We start from the raw sequence: 21740 nt of genomic DNA on the forward strand, positions 1-21740 counted from the left end.
AGATATTTACAGAATTACTGTTCTTCAAAAAGCCCATCTGCACCTGCCCCCGAGATAGAAATATAACAGAACTAAAGTGTTGTGGGAATCCTCTATAAAGATCAGCTCATACTCTTTCTGAACTAAGTCTCTTCCAAATCTCAGCCCTGGGAGAATCTGTATGGGTGAAACGTCCATTTTGAGGGACACGTGCCCAATAATGTATTCCTTAAATCAGTTGTCTGAAGCTAATTAAAACACCTGAATTACTGGCTAACTCTTGTGGAAGAGAACTGGATGCAGATGAAATGATGAAAGGTTAATATTAAGTAATTGTATGCCAACCACAGCTATGTATAAATGCATGCACTTGTATGCAAACACACAAGATTCAGAGCTGGTTAGACATTTTACATCACCTATGTAACTTATATACAAACATTTAATTTCAGTGTACATATACAGAAGCATATGCTGCATTTTGTAACCTAGCTGAAGTCACAGTGTGTATTTATTTATACAAAACAACATGCCAACTAACAGACACACATTGAAACCCAAAACACAGTTAGAAAAAAATAAAAGTACTTATATCTAATTGATCATATAGTTAGTGAACAATCTGATTCATTTTGAAAAAAATATTTAAAATAACTGTTGCACAAAAACCATGGCTTTTGCTAAATTTAACTTAAAAAGGAAAAAAAAAGTAATAAGTATAATTTGGTGAATGAGTAGGAGGGAGATAAAAAAAGCCTTCAGTATAAGAGGACATTGCAAGTCAGATGGGAGGTGTGAATGACCTTCTTGAACCTCAGGTCAACATTCAATAAAAGCTTTTATTAAATATCTTCGAAGATATTTCGAAGATAGCAAAAATATATACAATTTGCTCTGTCTCAAGAAAGAGTCTTTGTGAATTTCCTACATCACCATAGTCATGGTGGTTGGTTTGTTGTTGTTTTCTTTGGTTTGTTTTTAACAAATTGCTTCAACTATTGGTCAGATTAATGATACTTATACTTGACTGCAGATCAACCATGTATTTTCTTTCTGAACACTAAGTAATTACATATAAATAAGTACCAAAGCGAGCTGACATTAGCGGTGAAAGTACAGGAGATTGTTTCATGACAGGAGGGAGAACCATAGGCAAGTGCTGTCCTTGTAATTTCAGCTTGATGAGTTTCATGGCTATAGAGAACTCCTGTTGATCCATTTTTCCATCCTTGTTCAGATCTGACAGTGCCCTTTGGAGAAAGAAAAAAAAAAAAGCCCACAAGGGAGAAATGTAAATTAAAGGTTTTCATTTAACGAGAAGCTTTTCTATCTGTTTTATTTACTGTTTTTATCTAAGAAAACAACAAACATTGCAGCCATTTCTGTATTTTCTACTTTCGTTAACAATGAAACCCTGAAAAGTTTGCATAATTTCAAAGCATAATGTTTGTCTAACTACATTAAATGACTTCTACCAAGTTCAGTTTTAAAGTTACTGTGTATGAAATACTTGGCACTTGAGAAAGTAAAAAGATATTTGGAAAAGCAGTAGTCTCCTGCCTGGAGTCCTCTGTTCACTTGTTGCTACAGATAAACCTCAGCTATGCTTCCTTCTATGCTACTAGCAAAATCAATGCAAAAACTTCCTTACCACTCTTTTCATGCACATTAAGTCTCAGATGAAGAAACTAGCTTAGCATTATTTCAAAATACATGTTTTCTTTAATATTTTCCATAGGTGAATTCGTCTTAATTATTATGGCCCTCCACTCTGTGACTTTTAGCATGTGCATGTACTGATAACAATGAAGTATTTTGAAGCAAACGCAGCATTCTTTGTAACTCCTCGGTCTTCACCATAAAATTTCTGTTTTAAGTCTTGTAACTACATGCTGCAGAGAGCAGCACTTTCTGCAGTGTTGTAGTACTGGGTTGATATCTTACAGTGTATTATAACTGATCTTTTCTGTAGCTTCTGATTTTTATCTTTTTTCTGGTTTCATTATAGTTTCCACTCCTAGCTGAGTAGTATGTAATTTTTCCCACAGCTAATCTTATTGCCATTTTTTAGTGTTTACTGGTATTTTAAATACCATTCATTTCAGTATCTCCAGAAATTCATTAATCTCTTTATTCCATATTATTATTTATAACATTAAAACATGGTTTGGCTTTTGCAGCAGTCCAACAGGTGCTTTCCCCCATTAGTGCCTTGCAATTTTGCAGCACCTTTTGCTTCAAGCACTTCTACAGTTTAAAAAGGCAGTGTTCAAGACGGTCTGATTTGAATTAACATGGTAAGAAAGATTTAGAAAGATACTGCTTTTTAATTAAGTGTTGGTACACGAGTTCAATCCTTCCTCTAAATTTAATAAAATTAAAACAACACTCCTTCTTTGACTGCTGAAAGCATCTTATGGACAACGCAACATGCCAGAGATGGTATTTGGAAGCTACATACTTCTTATAAAAAAAATAAAGAATACCTTACCATATGTCAGCAAGGACTGAAGCTGGTAGACCCGATTGCAAAAAAAAGGTACGTGCTTGATCACCTATGACAAACAAGAAAGAAAGAAAGAGACTTTTACACTAGAGACATGGATATTTACTAATACCTTCATTTTCAGGTGATCTCAGCACCCTTTTGAGGGACCAGATCTTCAGAACAAACCACCACAACAGATGCTAAACTTTCCAGTTTCCTACCACCCAACTCCTTCCTCAGTGACAGCAATTACCAAATGTCCTTCTGTTCTGTAATCTTGAGCCTTTGCTCTGAGAAGTGGATTTAAATAGATACAAAAAGCTTTAACAGGTCAAAAAACAACAGCTGCCAACAGTTCATCAAATGAAAGATGCAAAGAAATAACATACAGTATAAATGACTGAAAAATTCAGTCCTGACCCAATTACTTTTATAGGAAAGGATGAGCATGCTATTTCTTTCCTTTATCCAATCTAACTTGAGCCAGTACTGCCACTCTAGGAAAAAAAAAAAAAAAAAAAAGGGAAATATCATGTTCTAAGTAAAATTCTGTTCCATCACAGAAGCATCCAATAATCCAGTATTTCAGGAAGGGAACAGGAACTGTTGTGCAGGTCCATACTGAATTCCACATCAGTTGGTAAGGATATGATAAAACACAGATAGTGGTGTTTATGCTTATCTGTGAGTGAATTCTACATGCTTAAAGCCAAGACTTCAGGATATTCTTTCAGAACTTTCCTCTCCTCTATTCATATATAGCATTTCATTTCAAGCACTTGCCAAACAAATAATAAAGCCTGCAGACATGCAGGTGTCGGCCCTGATGTGGCCTAAAGGTAGTCCCCAGGACTGCATACTTTTCCAGCTGGTGGTAAAATAAACACCAATCTCTCAGTGCTGTTTGCTCAAAGGAGGAGATGATCCTAGCCAGAAGATGGGCATGTTCCCAACAGACAACTTCTCTCTTTCCTCTGTCTTTTTCAGACCAAAAAGAGGAAAAACGGGGGCACTAGTGTTACCAGATAGTTTAGTCAGCAGATAGGCAGGCAGAAGTGATCAGGGCTCATCTTTAGCACCCCCCCAACCACAAAGAACAATGCATTCTTCATTTCAGTCATCTGTGCCACTGAACTCAAGGCTTTTCTCCACGTCACAAAGTGCAAATTCTGAAGGGCACAGCAACATGACACAATTATTCCATAGAAGAAAAAGTTGAATTCAACTGGAACTGACAGCAGGCAACTGCAAAATGCCCTGAGCCTGTCCAGAATTTGCTGAAGGCCCAAGGGTTAAAATATTTCAAGCAGTCATTAACAAGGCAGAGTTGTCAGTAACTCTCCCTGCCTCCCCCCCATAACAAAGATCTCTAACAGCACAGTGTTCTCTAGCACCATTCAAACAGAAGAGAGTCACTTGTGTTTCTGGTATCACTTGTCACAATAGCTACTAAAAGTGTTTCTTGGCAGCTTCCCATCTCAGCACAGATTTAGCCTGATACTCTGGTTTTTGAAACTAGACAGAATGACAGCGCATAACTGCTGGCTGCAGAAGTGATGGGGTTAATAAGTGAGTGTTTCTGTGCCAGACTTTAGTCCAAAGCTCATAGAAGTTTTGTAATAACCTGTGGCTGTTTGCCTGAAGAGTATGGTTATTAGTCATACAACAAAGGGCTGAAATAGGATGTAGTTTTTAAACAGTTTCACAAAGATACTCTGTGTACACAGCAGTTAATGTGTAATGCAGAATCCCAGACCAACCTGTAATGTAGCCTCCTGTGGGTTTAAGGCTATCAAACTGCTTGTCATGCTTGGTCCGCTCTTCCAAGGTGATGGCCCATATGTTTGGACCTCCTAAAAAACAACAACAAAAACCAGACTGAAGATTTTTACAAATAAAGCACATCATTTGTGAAATCAAAGCTTGGTTTCTCGAGAGACAAAATTAGATCTAGACACACCCAGCTCCTACCAGTTTGGCAAGGACATTCTGAAACACAAAAACCTGCTTCCCAGATGTGCAAGTGTGAGCTGAGACAACTCCTCAGCCAGATCGCTTTATGCTCTGCTTTCAAACAAGCTGTCTTGGCTTTCAAAGCTGGTGCAAAGTAGTTTCCTGTTGCTGCTGATTGTTTGCAGGAAGCATGTTGCTCACAGTACTTTGTGTGAACCAAATACTCCCCTGGTTCACCGGTAAACAAATAGGATTCAATGTCACTTACAGGTTCCCATACTGAAGGCTCACATTCCTCCAGCTGCCAAAAAAACTTATGCTTCATCTTGCCGATGTTCTAAAATCAAGAGTGGGACTGCTAATAAAAACACGCTGGTTTTGTATGACAAAGGGGTAACACCTGAGACGTGTTTTTAAGCAGTTCGTGATTTCAATTTAGCATTTTTCAATGCTTAAAAGGGAAAAGTATAAAATATTACAGCCTTGAGGTAACCAGGAGAAATTGCAGGGAACAATCTTGTTTACAAAGCTGTGCTGATACACCAGACAGACCCTGAAGTGACTTTCAGAAATGCTCCAAGGTGCTGTAGAAAGGTCAGCGCGTTCACCCTTGCAGGAAATGCAGTTTGCCAGTAACAATTGGTTTGGGTTTCAAGTAGGCAGAAGTTTTAATTGGGAAGCTTTTGACAAAATCTCATTTTTCAATCAACGAGTGCAAGAATTATTCCAAATTCTGAATGCAAGCCCCCAAAATAGCATTAAAAGGTTATTTTTAAAATCTCAAACTAATTCTACTCAACATTACCACTTTCGAAGAGCTGTTGCACTGTTCTTCAAAGATATTGCTCAGTGAAAAAACAGCCGTGGAAATAAATAATTCTTTTAAGAAGGTATTAACAAGCTGCTTTAAAATGCACGGCACTTCGAAAGAAAGTTACTACAAAGTGCTTCCTGTTTTCCGACACAAACCTCACTTCAAGGCTTTGAACCGACAATATTTCAAGAGCTTTTTTCACTGCTTTCCCCAAAGCAGTAACAAAGCTAGCAGATGGCAAGCTAACATACATGCCAATACACACATACTGGCAACGTTAAGTCGCCTCTCTGTTTATTCATATATGCAAACACATTTTCCAAAAATACTACCGTCTCCTCTTTACAAGGTCCCGTAAAGATTACCCGTATTTTCAGATCCTTTACACTGCTGCTTCACAGGGAAAGACAAATGGTTAAAAACCAAACAAACAAAACCCAAAAACTTGCTGGAGATAGGAATTGCAAAAAGGCTGGGAGGCCATTTGGATATAACTTTTAAGCACCTGAGTTTGGAGTTTTGTGTCTGCGCCAGCAGCAGTTACCCAAGGTCTACAGTGAAACAGCTGTGTGATGTACGAGACATCTCGCTTTGGAGGAAGGAGAATGAAGATGGGATGTGAAAAAGAGCACTGTCAGCTCAACGCTCGCAGGCCTCCTTCTGGCTCTCCACACTTACATGCTGGCCCATCTGTCCAGTGTCTTACTGCTACCGAAATTAAAGATGCCTTAGTCCCAGAGAAAACATACCCCAAAGGACTTTCCAGAGTCTTTCCAAGAAAGGGAAAGGCTTAGAAGGAGGTTTTTGCAGGCTACATGCAGAACTGCACTTCAAGAACCCCACCTTAAATGACAGGAACCTTCTTTCTTCTGATTAAAGGCATCTAAATAAATCTAGGTTAGATTCTGACAATAAATCTAAATAAATCTCTCCAAGATGCCTAGAAATTGATGGGCACTGTGAGTATCGCCATAACACACAAATGAGGACAACTTCCAGCCTATGGCAAAAAATCTTTGGTAAAAATGGCACTGAAATCTTTTAAAATGTCAGCTCTGAGATACAAATGGAAAGTGCATACTGTGGTTAATCCTTAAGGAATTTATCTGAACAAGATGAACCACTGCTTAACTGCAACTTCAGAAAACCTGACCAATTTTTTTTATATATGGAAAATAAAATCATAGCACCACCATGGTTTTGTTATACAACACCGTATTTTAATCAGCCTTTGAAGCAGGTAGCTACAGCACTCCTCACCTTTAGATTATCAATCAGAAGGATTAAGGCTGCCACAATATGTTCACGTGGTCAGTGGCTACAAAGTGCTAAAAACACTGTAAGAATTCATTGACTGTTGTTACTGGCACCACTGTAGTTTATCCAATATATTATATATTACGTATTTCTATTTAAACTTATTGAAATTCACAGTTTCACGTAAATGTATCACAAAGTATGCAAGAAGATGGCAATCAACCTTGAAACACTTCTAATATACTTCAGCGAAACGTCTCTGCATAAAATCTGGTGACTTTTCCTTCCTCCCCTTCTTCTTTGGCCCCTTAGTTCCCAAATTAAACATCCAGCAGCATTTCTTCAGCACCCATCTCTGTGACAGGTTTCTTCCAAGCCTAAATCTCATTCATAAAAGCTCTGGCTGAGACCGACACTGTTATAGCACCAAGTGTTTATGGCATAATCTTAGTGAGACACTGCAAGCAGCTACTGGCCTGTCCAAGTGCTAACCATGGAGTCGTGTTATGAGAAGTGCACAGTGAATGTTTCAGGAAACCAATTCCATATCCAGAAAAGACCAACCTGCTAATAATTTATTTTCAAAGATAAGAATTTCAGATTTTCCCTGTCCCTGCAGACAGACTGGAAATGTTTTTGTAAGTAACTCCACAAAGATATGCTGTCATCTCCTGAGGGGCTTGTAGTAAGAAGAAAATAAAGTAATAGACCTTAAAACTCAAAGCAGAACTCCTCCCATGTACCTGGAATATTCTCCTTGTAAGTAAGTGTATAAAATATGCATACTTTATAAATAGAAATTCAAAGGAAACATGTTCCATTCAGACTACTTTAGCAACATCTCACAAGATCTGTCAACCTTCAATACCTTGAAAGGTAAGATGTTTAAAGGGAGATTATTAGAGCACCTTTTAATTTAGAAGGCTGAATGAAAACACGTACTAAACTTCAAACAGAGATGAGATTTGGGTGCAAGACAGTACCCAAACAAAGTGCTTCCAGAGCTGTGATTCTTTACATGCTAAGAAAAAAAATAAGAGCATGGCACTGAGGGAAGGTGAAAGTGTTGTGAGGGCTTATTTTCAGCTTAACCAGGTGCTCATCCCTCTTTTGATGTTACTATTTGGAGACAAGATTAAGAAAAAAAAATTGTCTGTACTGAAAGTGTCATTAAAATTAAGATTCCACAAAGCACCAGGCAAAAATACCACATCAATCTATCTGAAATCAACACGTTGAACCGGGATCACAAGGTCTTGACAATTCCACAAAATGCCTTGACACCACTCTTCAAAGCAATTACTGTGTTTACTTACAGTACGACTGAGCCCATCACAATAAAGACTTGCCACAGATGATAAAGTTAGTTTGAAACTCTGCTCTCCTGTGCAATCACCATCAAAACATGTTACAAACCTCGTGAATGTTGTGGCTATCTCCCAAAGTAGCCACCTGTGGCAAAACTGACCAGTCAGTATTGCTCTCGAGAAAAATAACACTGCCTGATGCACAAACTACCAAGTTTTCTTGGTTACTGAATGTCTTGGGACTCACAGCTGACACAGGTAAGCGGAAGAGCACAACTCCAAGTCGTAAGTACCATGGGCACGTCAAAGTGTGTGCCAATGGGAAGAGCACTCCTTTCCTTGGAAGGACAAGACTGCAGGAAGAAGCAAACAGAAATCTGCCATCCAAGACACATCACCTAAAAAGATCTGGCCCAGCTCAATGGTCTTTGCACGAACATTTCAACCCTAGGGCTGACAAACCTCTTGCCAGTAAGCCAGATCTGACCAAAGGGAACAATCAGTTTTGCCCAGAGCCTCTGCTGTTCTTCCTTCCTCACAGCCCCAACCCTTACTCACGGCAAGTCATGCATGAATCACAAAACCCAACTGCAGGCATCTCCTCTGCTCAGATTTTGGTGGGTGGGACACAGGATGGGGGAAGCACACGTCTCCTTGATGGAGCCGTGGCGAACCTTCGGCACTCCAGAAATTTTGAGCTGGCATCAAGTAGTAGGGAACTACACTATTTAAAACAAGTTCAGCACCAGAGATCAAAATACCATTGCCGCTGTAGGCTCTCATGACAGGCTTTGCTGGGGGCAATTAATAGTAAGTTACTACTTCTCTAACTTAAATTTCTTGGAAATTTTCATGAAAGAAATACTTTTCCCAGCTATAGATGGTATAGTTTGGGATGGAAAAAATGCAGTGTCTTTGGCAATAAGGTATCTCCTAAAACCACTTCTTTTTTCCTCCAAAGAGGTTCCCTTGCAATCTCATGCCCTCATACCTGAAACACATCCACTTGAATGAAGCTAACACCATATTTGACTACTCTACTTTTTTAGGAATCAAAACTCAAGAAAGGTTGAACTTGGAGACTTACCTCACACAGATTCTCCCCAAATAAAGTAATTATTGCCTTCACTTTCTTTTCTGTCTCTGAAAACAAGAACATGAAACCACCACAATCCTATAGAGTATCATTTTTAGATCGATCTCCAATCTCTTCTAGCAGTGGCTAGTACTTCAGAGAAGACTGGATAAACATCAAGACTGACAAGCAGTCTCAAGATTAAACACAGGAAATCCGGACTCAAGGACCAGAAACGTCTCAGCTGATTCCTTATACCAGGCCAGAAAGCCTGGGAGAAACCAACAGAGAAATCTCCTTTCCTCCTACTCCACAGCTCGATGACATATTCAAGAATTCGGTCGTGTGGGGATTCTGCCTACATTTAAGGGATCCACAGAACTACAAAGACCATAGACCTTGGTAGGAACAGCTCTAGAAATGCCGTCAGAGCTCTGCATCAGACTGATAATCTTCTAAAGAAAAAAAGGACTTGCTTTGATGGGCTGCCAACACGAAACAAAAACAAATGCGTCTCTTTCCTTAAAACGGTAAGCTGCAAATGAAAAAGAGGGGAGAAACGAAAGTGCAGTCCTAGGAGAGCAGCAAAAAGCCTTGGAAATGCTGCAGTGAAACGTCTGCCACGTGTTAATATTACCTGCAGGCAGAAGGGAGCTGTACAGAGCGGTGGTATTAGCAAAAGGGATACGGGCAACTTCTCACTTGTGGAACATCACAAGACATTTCTCACATTCTTCAGAGAATTGTGTTTGGTTTTCACTGATTGGTGTTGCTTGCTTGTTATTCTTCGGAAAAACTACGCTCCTACGAGCTACAAAGTTAATTAACTCCACGGAGGTAATAAACCAAATTGAAAGGGAACTCCCTGTACACATAAGTCACAAGGATGAGTGATTATAGACCACCTCCTTAACCATCCCAAAAAACAGTATTAAATTTCATAAAGACCCTAAATAAATATTTATCCCTGTGTTTAGGGAGGGGGAAATGTCATGCAGCAGCTTGCTTGTAGCTGCACAAGGGGCTTTCCATAATTCAACCACCAAGTGCATTACTGTCTCCCATCAGCAGGCTCGAGAGAATTGTTTGGTGTAAGGAATATTGGGATAAATCTAACATGTACAAATATAGACAGGAATCAAGTTTACCACAGGATTATTTATTACAGATCAGATTTAATGAGCCCAAATGAGGTAACTGAAATGTGGAATTGTACTTTTGATTTTTCCTTGGGATTGGGTAAACACACTAGGAGACTAAAGTACACAGATTTCTCATTATTATGAATTCCCTTATTTCTTACCAGTGTTTCTACTATTTTCAGTAACTGTTTCACTTGATTTATGTTGATTTTTTCAATTTATTTTTGTTCTTAGCTCATTCCACAGCCCCACCTTCCCATCCTTGATGAATGCCCTTTGAATCCCAGCTCCCCTACTCTCAGATCACAGCAGGAGCCACACGACCTGCAACGTGTGCATTAATCCCACTACTTCTGGTCCTGCCAGAAATCCATCAGAGAGGCTCACAGCACGTTAGGCAACACTGCAACAACTGCCAGGGGAAAAGGGTATGTCTATGCTTAAGGAAAACTTCAGCAATTTCTTTATTTCTTCAACATATACACTGTTGGAAGGAAACAACCAGAGCTAAAGCTCATTCAACAGTAGGGCCAGGCTCCTGTGTTTCTCCTTCAGTTTTGTATTTTCACTAAAATTAAAGAATTGTGCATTCTAAAGCCAAGAGTATTTTTAAAGATTTTTTAATGTATCTGATGTGCTTTCCAAAAATAGCTGTTCCACACAGGGCGGCTGTTAAACAGTGTCTGACAAGTGCAGGGCTACGCAGATTTGGCCATGAAATACCTGCTTAATTCAAGAGCTTCCTGACAGAAACATGAACACAGAAGCATAAAACATTGTAGTTTAGGGTACAGTTCATATTCTTTCCATTATGTATAGGAATATAGGTATTTTCACAGAATCACAGAATCATTAGGCTTAGAAAAGACTGCCAAGATCATCTGGTCCAACCATCCCCCTACCACCAATGTCACCCACTAAACCACGTCCCTAAGCACCACGTCCAACCTTTCCTTGAACACCCCAGGGACGGTGACGCCACCACTTCCCTCCTCATGTTCAGTAGTTCACTAAAATCAAATCCTGGGATCATTTAATCTAACTACGTGTCCCATGAAACAGGAGCAGAACTCCATACGATGCAGTATTTTCTCTGATGATATGGTAATTGTAACCGAAGCCCCACTTCAATATACAAAATCTATCTGCAAAGTAAGACCATTAGACTTTCCTTGGCATGCCATGATCTCAGTGTAGAAACATAATCCTTTTAGAATGAATATAATCCCTAAAGCAATGTAAAGATGCATAATAGCCCAGTGTAAAATACAGAACAGTCTGCCTGTGCTGCAGGTAAAGAGCCACTCGTTTTCTCAATTTCACAGTGCAACCTGATGATTCCAAAGCACTTAAACTATCAGGTTATAATAACGGGATGCATTGCTCTGCTTTATAAAAATCACAATATCATCTAGCTCATTATGGCTATCCGTTTTTAGAAGTGCCTTTTTAATCGTTATTGCCAAGTTCCACTGAAACATAATGCAATGTACCAAGCAAAACATAAAAAAAAAAAAAAAAGAAAAAAACACAGATGTAGCGAATGACAGAAATTTTATTTTAAGATGTGTAAATGAAAATCTTTCTTAAACTTCTGTTAGAGCTCTACCAATGCAAAAATTAGAAAAGTGTACTCTGACATGACAGTACTCTCCACTGCACATTAGCATGCTTTTACACTACTTTCTTGTAGTAGCTTTGATAATTCATTCAATAGTATTTTACGTTCTTTTTTAAATATTAAAAAATTGCCAGAAAGCCAATTAAAAATTGTTATTTTTATGAAGTAACCAGATTTCTATTTATCATCAAAACGTGCAATCACTGTAACCTACAGAGTTTGTAAACTTGTACTTTATTACCAAAACCTAGGTTAATTTTTAATTTTCTTACGGAAAAAGTTGGCACACAGACTTGTCTTAACCTAAAACTCCCCCATTCAATACTACCAATAAATATATTTTCTGTCCAATTCTGGAGAACCAAACCAAGGAATTATTTGAAATTGCTGAGCTACCAGCAGATGCACGTGAAATGAGACCATTTTTCCATCTACTGATACTGCTGTGTATTTGCCCAATATTAATACTTGTGATGGATTTAAGAGATGGAAAAGAGGAAGAAATAGCAATAAAATCATACTACCGAGAAACTTTTCAATGGCAAGTATGGAAAGTTTGAAGTAAGCAGCACTGTCATGACAATAAATAAATAAAATGGGGGGTACTTTGCCACGTTCTTCCACACCAAGCTGCAAAACCTGCCTCCATCTGCTGTTAGCATAAGCATGCTTCCAGCTGGCAGACTGCAGCCTTCCTTGTCAACAGGAGACAGAAGTTGGAAGACATGCTTATCCTTCAGTTTAGGGCACGTCAGCAGCTCTTCTGGGTGAATTCCTGTCAACCTGTATCAAAGCCTTCAATAAGGAAAATTCAAAGGTTTTAATCATCATTGTTGAGGAAAAAATCTTCCAGTGTTTAGACTAAAGCCTTCTATTTCTGAAGATTGATTTCTTTTACACTGCTGATCACCAGCGTTCACAAAAACCCTACTAGTTAATTAAAAAGTTACAAAAGGATAATTTGTTTAATTATTGTCTAGCAAATCTCTATGGAATGCAGCAAAACTAATAAGATTCAGGTCAGTTGCCATCTGCAGCAAGTAATAAATCTTTTAGCACTGGGAGAAACACTGGCAGTACAAATACCAAGGAAGAGGATGCAAAATGAACCTTGAAATTAGGTTGAGTAAAGGAAACAATCCTCCTACAAAAACATAAGCTGACATAAAATCAGAGCAGATTTCTGTACAAAGAATGTTATATCCTTTATAGTAACTTTTGTAGTTCTCTTCATTCTCAGGCTATTAGAGTAAAAACGACATTCCCAGGTTCTCAGACTTGAAGAGGAAGTCTGGGACCAAGAGGAAAAGAAAAGAACCACCAAATAAAAAGTCAGACAGGAAGGGTGAGACAGAAGGAAAATGAAGAGGCATTTCCTGAGTAATCCGTGGAATAAAATAAATTAGGAGATAATTTAGGAAACAAACCACAGTAAAGACCCTGCCAGTTCAGACCAAATATTCACCTAGCTAAGTACACGAATATTCATCCAGCTAAGTACCTGGCTCCCAAGCTCAACACCTGGCACAGAAAGAAAGAATAAAGTAAGCATGTAGTGTTTATTTCCTCAGCATATTTTCTCAGCCTCCAATGTAGCTCCTGATCCAGACGTGATACCTCATTAATGGGAGCAAAATCCATCTATGTACGGAATCCAAGTAACTGTTTGGCATCCAGCTTCCTACAGCTTTCACTGTTTACTTGACACTGTGCAAAGTTTGATACCTGCCAATAGTATTTTCACTTGATACTGGTTAATTCCTGTATTATCAGAGATCAATTACCACTCCCTTGTCACCTTCTCAAGGTGATTTTATAGGCATTTACTGTATCCAGCATTCCCACTGTTTCTTTTCCAAGCTGAAAGGTAGTTTCAATGTAGTCAATGTAGTTTCTCCTCATACGAAAGGTGTTCTGTAGCTTTGATCACTCCTGTCAGCCTCTTTATAATTTCTAGTCCTGATACACAGAAAACACATAGAGAGAGTTGGAAAAAACACAAAGGTAACAAAAATCAAAAATAAGAGTTTCCTTAAAGAGTGCTCATTATAATGTTACATTACTAATTAGCAGAATCTCCAACTACAGTCCGTATACATACACTACTGACTATAGTTGTATTAGTTGTGTAGTGGTGTTGTACACATACGATATTACTTTCCCAGCACCCTAAAGAGGTTGATTTTAAACTAAATAAATGACAATATGACTCATTTAAGAATGTAAGATGTTTACTATTGGGTCATACCAAAGTCCCTAACCCTGTTTCCACAGTAGCTCATGTTCACTGAGAGAATTAGAAATAGAGTCCTTCCCTGGGTATTATACACCCTTAACTTTCAGAAATCAGCAATCTGGGAGATTTCTTGAGCCAAAAGAGGCATCAGAAGAATTGCATTTAACAGCCAAGTAGCCAAGGCATAGATCTTTCCTCCACAAGCTTTGGTTCCAAGTATTTGGAGCTTTGGGTTCCAAGGCACCTTCATACAATGAGTTCCAAACTATGCTGGTCATTAGGTAGAAACAAACAACAAAAACAAAAAAAAACACACAACCACCACCAAAAAAAAAAAAAAAATTCTGCCTGCTTTAAACTCAATAATCTTATTTTGTAATGATAAGAAACTAGTCAATTGAACCTTTTTTTCTTTCCTTTTTTTTATTTTTATTTTTTAAGGATAGAAGGGGTAAAACACTGGAAATCTATCTCAGTTATAACTTAAGGTCATTGTCCAATTCTAAGAAAAGCAGCAGATGTCTTCAACAACTGATCTAGCATAGCCTGAACCTACAAGATTCCTAATTAAAGTGACACAGCACTGTATAAATACATTTAATAGAAAATGAACAATGCCTAAAAATGGTTTATTCTTGACATTATAATTAGCAGGCTAAACCTGAACTCATTCTGCCAATACCAATTAGTCTTATCTATGGCCTGTTCCACTTGGATGGGCCATAATGACCACAGAAGACATGGTAGTTAGTAGCTGCTAAAAAAGAAGCATTTCACCTGACGCCAAAAAAAGATAAGTTGCACTAACTATATGAAGCAGATGTAGTTTTCGAGAAAACTAAATTTTTAACAGTTAAAGCCCTTTGAAGCTCTGCCATGTGGTAGATTTGTTTCTGAGTTCCGTCAGTGAAACCTTCAGGCTCTGGCTTCCTTTCGGGGAAGTACTTGTAGATCTTCCTGTGTTTGCAGATTTGTTTTTCCACATGCTTTGAAGAACAACAAAATCATGTGGAAATTTCACTGATACCCCAGATTAATAAAGCAGCTTGCAATACAGCATTATTACAGATTAAAGAATACCTTCAGTTCCCCACTTACTGCAATCTTACCTTATAAAACCTAACACAATACTAAAAGCAAGACAGGGCAGTTACAAGCTTAAATTAACTCAGGGGATGAAGATCTAAAACCTTTGCTAGGTTATTAATTAACATTTAGGTTTCTTTTGTTGGTTTGTTTAGGAGGTTTTTAGTCCTTGCTGCCAGAAATGTCCCAATTTGACTGATGTCAGTCATGGCAGACGGGGTTTGGGCGGCCATGTTGGGCTCAGGGGCTGGCGCTGAGGGCTGCGAGGTCCCTTTGTCACCCACGGCCATCACAGTCGACTGAGTGTGGCTGAGGCTGGTGGAGCTTTGGCACATGTAAGGTGTGCAAGGTGACATCTCAGCCACTAGATACTTCCAGAGGAGGAAATGGGGGAAGAGGGCAATTCTTTTTTGGTCTACAGAACAAGTCTTACGAGGGAACCGGGGTTACTTAGCCTGAAGAAGAGGAGGCTCAGGGCAGACCTCATTGCTCTCTGCAACTGCCCAAAAGGAAGGGGTGGGGAGCTGGGGGTCGGCCTCTTCTCACAGGTAACCAGTGATAGGACTAGAGGGAATGGCCTCAAGTTGTGCCAGGAGAGGTTTAGGTTGGATATTAGGAAACATTTCTTCACTGAAAGGCTTGTGAGGCATCGGAAGAGGCTGCCCAGAGAAGCGGTTGAGTCAGCATCCCTGGAGGTATTCGAAGGCCGTGTAGATGTGGTGCTTATGGACAGGGTTTAGTGGTAGGCTTGGCAGTGCTAGGTCATAGGTTAATGGCTGGGATGATGATCTTGGAGGTCTTTTCCAGCCTAAGTGATTCTGTGATTTCCACACCAACACACGAGCAGCCGATTCATCTCCATTTAACCTTGTGCTATCACTATACTGAAAGAAAAATATTTTCCTTCCTTAATATTTACCTTCCTAACAAGTAAAATAAAGATCAAATTTATTTACAGTAAAGTAAATACAATTTTTAAAAAGCAGTAAGCTTTTATTTTGGTAGGTTAACCAAGGCAATCTCTTTAGTCTTTCTCAATACTTAATTCATTTCACTTGGATGACGCTGAGGCCTAACTGCACCTATTAATTTATTTTTGTTTTGTCCTTCCTTAAGCATTTAGTCCAAGCTCTGCCTGGTATCCCCGAAGATGTCTCTCTCCAGCCTTATGCAAGAGCACACAGGATTTCTAATTTCACCCATCACATTTCAGGATGCATTTCCTTTCCCTCGAATCACGTAATTATTACGTGATCATCTAATACATCCTGTTGCCTTTCTCCTTAGTCATAGCCAAATCCTGAGCTGCGAGCATCCAGCAGAAATTCTTCTAGCCTATCATGGGATGACTAAAAAGCTATTTGAGGACAGCATAATAGAAACATGATGAAATTGAACCAATGATATGCAGTGGATCCTGTATAAGTCTCTCTGGAAAATGACTCCTAAGTTTGTATCATCAACAAATTTAACCAGCCTACGCTTGCTTTTAACTAATGGATGCTTCCATAAATAATAAACAGCAAAGTCTGGTTCCAAGATACAAATCCATGGAGAATTTCACTGTTCTGACCTCCTAGTCTAATACTTCAATTTTCTCTCCCTTTTAGCAGTTCTTTCTCTAATAAAGTCCAAATATGAGATTTGTTACACTCCATCTACAAAATTCAATTATTGAAGAAAGTGTAAGGTGCAACCTTCATTAAAACCTAGTTTCACTTATTGCATTTAACGTCCACATCTTATTATTTCCTCCTTCCAAAATTTCCTCTTACATCTTCCATGTGAATCATGTTATCCTCATAATTAAATATGAACAGGACAATTGCTACTCTGCAATCGTGTATCACTATTTCTGACTTTTTAGGACTAAAGAAAACGTGATATGGCACATAGAATTGGAAATCTATTTTTTTTTTTTTTTTTTTTTTAGAGTCTAAAGGTGGAAGATATATGTCATTCTGATTTGAGCATGCAAATTTTACTCTGTATCAGCTGACACCAGTGTCCTCACTGAGAACTGAGAGGAAGGAATAGTTTATAAGTGAGGCCATGGAAAATTTTTTGTCTTTATCTTTTAATTTATTTCCCTTCTTTGATGTAGGAGAACAAATTCTGACATTTTCTTTGCAAGCTCTAATTCAGTTCATTGTCTTTACCTACTCTTGCTGATATCCAAGTCTACAGCTTCTGTAGACTTGGGTTAAAAGTCATGTTGCATTCATGAAGGTTTAAATTGAGCTGTGATGACCAGGGAAATAGAATTCCATAGAATGTATCGGTGGAACCAGGACAATCTGCTGTGAATTGTATTTCCAGCAGCATAAAATCCAGCTTGACTTACAAAGTTTGCAAAGAAGGTGAAATGAGAGTTCTGAGCAGTCCTTTTTGCACCTCAGCTTACCAGAGGAATTTTCCTGCTGGACCACAATAAATTATATCAAAGGAAACAGGTGGTAGGAGGGAAGAGGAAGGACAAATAAAAACATAAACAAAAAAAGCACAGCCCAAAAATTCCAATGGTACTTAAGGAAATTGTGATAGATACTGATCGGCAAATACTGCCTTCCTTGTTCCAGCTGGACTGTGGAGATTAAATTTTCCCCAAACCAAAATTAAGCATCAGCGTGGATATTAAACCCTGAGAAATTCTAGCCTAAAGAGAGTTAGGAGAAGAGAAACATCTTGCAACTGCTCTCAGGCTGTAGCAGAAGGCATCCCATGGCAGTGAAGACCACCTTTTCCTGCTTTGTGATTAATACAGCAATCACAGAGTTAAATTAAGTGGAAATTCTATTACAGCCTCTATCCTTTTAACTTTTGTTTGTTATGAATGTATTAACTTCTTTAAAAGGTACTCATTTGAAGGTACTCATGATTTAATTTAACTAAATGCCACTTTTACAAGACTTGGGATGAAATGTTAGAAAAGCTTTGTCTAGAGGGAAAAATAACTGCATGTAAGGAGAATAAGCCACAGGAATCTGGATTTATCATTTTCCCTAGAGATGATGATCAATATTCAGACAGTTACAGGATAAATCAAGATGCTGAGTAGGGAATACTAATTTGCAAACTGGGGAGATAGATATGCCTGGAGTAGCTATGTGATAGACTTGGACTTCACAGAGATATACTCAAATGTCTGTGATCCATCTGGTGTTATATATATGCTTTGTAATCGGCAGCCTTTCCACACAAGAAGAAAGGCATTACTCAGCCTTGCCTGTTCACATAAAATGTCATCACAACCTTTACATTCTTCATGAGATAAATTTCTGGGAACTGCTGGGCCCACCCTGAGTTCCGTATAAAATCAACACACACTCTTCACATCCTGCTTCTCCTCTGAAATTCCAGCCTGCTAGCAAGACATCCACAAAGGTCACCTTGGACAGAAATGGAAGGTCAAAGGCAACTTGTTTGTCGATGTTTACTGCATACTTTCATGTCTTTAGAGAGGTAAGGTAAGTGGTTTAACAAGAGTGTGTGTCCCAGGAGCATACAATGTCTTGATAAGCTGAAGTTTACATGTGGCCACATAATTAAAAAAGAATATGCCAGTTCCCAGCCTAACACGCACTTTGGCCATCAGCCACATGCTGAGGCTGGAGAGTCTTGCAAACCTGTTCTGGTGTTGGTGGATTCTGAATAACAGCTCAAGGTGAGCCTCTGGACTGGAACTCCAGCACACAGCTAAGTCAACCTTCACGAGATCCTGCAGACTTCCCTTTCTCTGCTCAGACTGGGAGACAAGGAGTTGTAGCATCTTCTGCTTGTAGTTGTTTGAGCTGATCTGAGCATCTTGCTTCGTCATTTGAACCCTGCACTTCTCCAACTCGGTGTAATCCTGTACCTTGTAACCACTCGCTCATGCACACGCCTGCTCCACGATATCCACTTAATTTTAACATTGAATGCCAAAAATAATCCTGAAACAGAAACTACTTCACGTCTTATGTAACCGATGATCTAAAAGCTAGGTATATTGTATCTTGCTGAGGACAGGGGTTCCTTCCCAGAAGAAAACCATTTCCCCCTGGTAGAGTACAAAACAAAAGGGTCAATGCCCTGCTAATACCAAGGTGTGGCAGGCAGCCAGTGCCCTCCACTTGGGCTGCAGCACTTTACTTGCCACATGCATAACCTCGTTCTTCATCCAGTGCTTGAAGTCACTCACTACCTAGGTCTACTACCATAATTAGAGGTTTCCACTGAAGCAGTGAGTGGTAAACGTAGGTGATCTACTCTGAATGAAAACACTAGTAGGAAGTAGCAGAAAAGAGGAATGTGGATTAGGGAAGAATGATTTCAGTTGCAGAGTTCTCAGTATTTATTCAGAAATAACACTGAAACTACTCTTTTTAACCCACATGACTTGTTTCAAATTTAATCAAATTCTGATGACAAATGACTGCAAAACTACATGCAATCATTTAAATTTATGTGAGGGGGAACAATTTAACTGTTGCTTGGTATTGCTCTTACTTACATTCTCTCACTAAACATAGAAAAATTCTGTTACTGACAGAATAAATCTGCATCTTTTGGCACAGTTCCCTTTTAGGCCGATGGAGAGTACTGTCAAGGGATTCCAGATCCAGGGCCAGTCTCCCAAACTAACAGATTTCTGAGTTTGAGTCATGTACCTGCTCACTGCTGTCCTCCAGCAGCATCAAGGAGTAAAGAGACAAGCCAAAAAGACAGAAAATACTTTATGCATAGATCAACCACAAAGGCAGCCAAGAACATAAAGCTGTAACCTCCCTGAACAGTGGTTTTTGTTCGTTTGCTTGTTTTAAATTGGGGACCAAAGAGTATGAGTATGTGACAATTAAAAAATGTTTTTTCATTATGCCCAAGTGGAAGTAAATCTGATACTTTCACTATTGTATGTGATACATCAACCCCTTTTACTTCTCCTTTTATTAAGTCTGTGAAACAAAGTCCAGATCAAACTGCAGCTGACTGCATAAAAAAGGTGTTGATCACACAAATTGTTTCACAAGATGTTTTATGCACATGTGAAATGTGTAAGAGTTTAAATTTGAACTCTGAACACACTTCATTTGCTAAAAAACACTTTACCTTATTTACCTAACTCATTTTAGCAGCAATGACTCAATTTGTTAAATAAAGACCTCTCAGTCCTGCAGTAACCTTCACAGATAAAAAAAAAAAAAAAAAAAGAAAAGTATTTCTTATCTCATTTAATTATTTTTTAAATTCCACTCAGTATTTGGAATACCTGAAGTGCAAAGCATTGTTGCTATATTTGTCTTTTCATTTTGGCCAGCTCTGTAGACAGCACCACATAACCATTAAATTTCTTAGCAGATATTTTCAACTTGTGACTTCACAAATAAGCTTGCTTTCATAATAACAAGCTCCGTTATATACATATACACATGAACACACACAGTTTTCAAACTTCATCTTTCATACGTCTTTCAAAGAAAATCACCAAGAAACAAATACAAAAGTTTCTGTATTGCCTGGGATGCAGAATCAAGAGGAAAAATCTTAATTTTTCTTTTTAAAGAAAGTCTGCTTATTTTAGTAAATAGTAGTACATCATTTAATAAGTTCAAATATATTTGGCTTAAAGTAAATAGCATAATATATTGCAATGAAACAGATTCTGTGATGATTTATGTAACACAAAAGGTATGCAAGTTTAATCAACTATTACTTTGCATATTCCCCACTTGAAGTCAACCATTATTCATAATACAAGTCACATATTCCTCAACCCTTTAAATAATCTGAGATTTCTAGATGCTCCGGGCATATCTGTATCTAAATTATGCCACAACAATGCTCGTACTCATTTTCTCCCAGTCTTACACTCAGAGTTGGGCTACAGGAAGCAAATTGCAGCAGACTGACCGTATCGCTGCTGCAGGTACTAAAATCAGCTATTTTCAGTATCAGCATTTAAATGAAAAATAAAGACAAACATCCACACCCCGACCTAGACAAACCGAACCCAGCTACTCACCATTCATGGCTGTGGGAAACTGAGCCATCATGGTCTTGAATCTGCCTCGCTAGCTCTTAGCCATCTGCAACATAAAAACATTGTGCCATTAATAATGCAACAAGGGCAAAACGTCGCTGCGCGCTCCCGCTGAGCAGGGGGAATGTCTGTCCCCTTCAGCTCCCACTTCCGATAGCAAACAATGCAGGGCTTCAGAGCGCTGCTGAACAAGCTGAATTTACATTTGGGAGGGGGCGGGGGATTTTTATTTATTTATTTATTTATTTATTTTTATAGGGTGTGCAGTGCAGTCTTGAACCTAGTGGCACATTCTTAAAGGAAAACAGTACCAACTGTTCAGCAGCTCCTGCATAACGTACACAAACAGTTGACAACATGTCAGGACATATGGCGTGGGGAACAATCCTCCCCTGGTGAGGAGACAGACTCCGTGTCCTCACACATCTTTTCCAGCGCTCCCTGGTAAATATTTATGTATATCGTTAAAAAGTTCAGCGTGCAGCTCCGTAAGAGAACGCTTCTGTTGAGAAAACTGGAAGAACAATCTCTATTCAAATTCGCACACTCAGCTACTCCAACGCAATTTACAAAAAAACGTTCTTATATGATGTATTCTGGGAGGAGAAAAAAAAAAAGGACTCGTTCTAATAAATCTTGCAGTCAGTTTTCCATAACCAACACCATGAAGTTATTTCTTTTCTTGGGCTACTGAAGGAAGACTCAACAGCAGCATTTAAGGAGGTTGGTCTCATTAAAATGCTAACAAGAAATGTCAGAGCAC

At 38.8% G+C, this 21740-nt stretch overlaps 1 protein-coding gene across 7 annotated transcripts in view; it reads right to left on the bottom strand.

Moving 5' to 3' along the window:
• ITSN2 (intersectin 2) overlaps positions 1-21740 on the bottom strand; it is a 78565-nt gene that overhangs the window by 44201 nt on the left and 12624 nt on the right. For all 7 annotated transcript variants that reach the window (XM_082758393.1, XM_082758394.1, XM_082758395.1 and 4 more), the window contains exons 2-5: positions 20960-21023; positions 4228-4320; positions 2471-2534; positions 1066-1229 (exon numbers count right to left, since the gene is read on the bottom strand). In XM_082758393.1, the coding sequence (XP_082614519.1) occupies positions 1066-1229; positions 2471-2534; positions 4228-4320; positions 20960-20990 (352 nt within the window). In that variant the 5' untranslated portion in view covers positions 20991-21023. The remainder of the gene's footprint in view (positions 1-1065; positions 1230-2470; positions 2535-4227; positions 4321-20959; positions 21024-21740) is intronic.

This window comes from Aythya marila (genome assembly GCF_965140915.1).
Source record: "Aythya marila genome assembly, chromosome: 3".
In the NCBI taxonomy this organism is placed as follows: Eukaryota; Metazoa; Chordata; class Aves; order Anseriformes; family Anatidae; genus Aythya; species Aythya marila.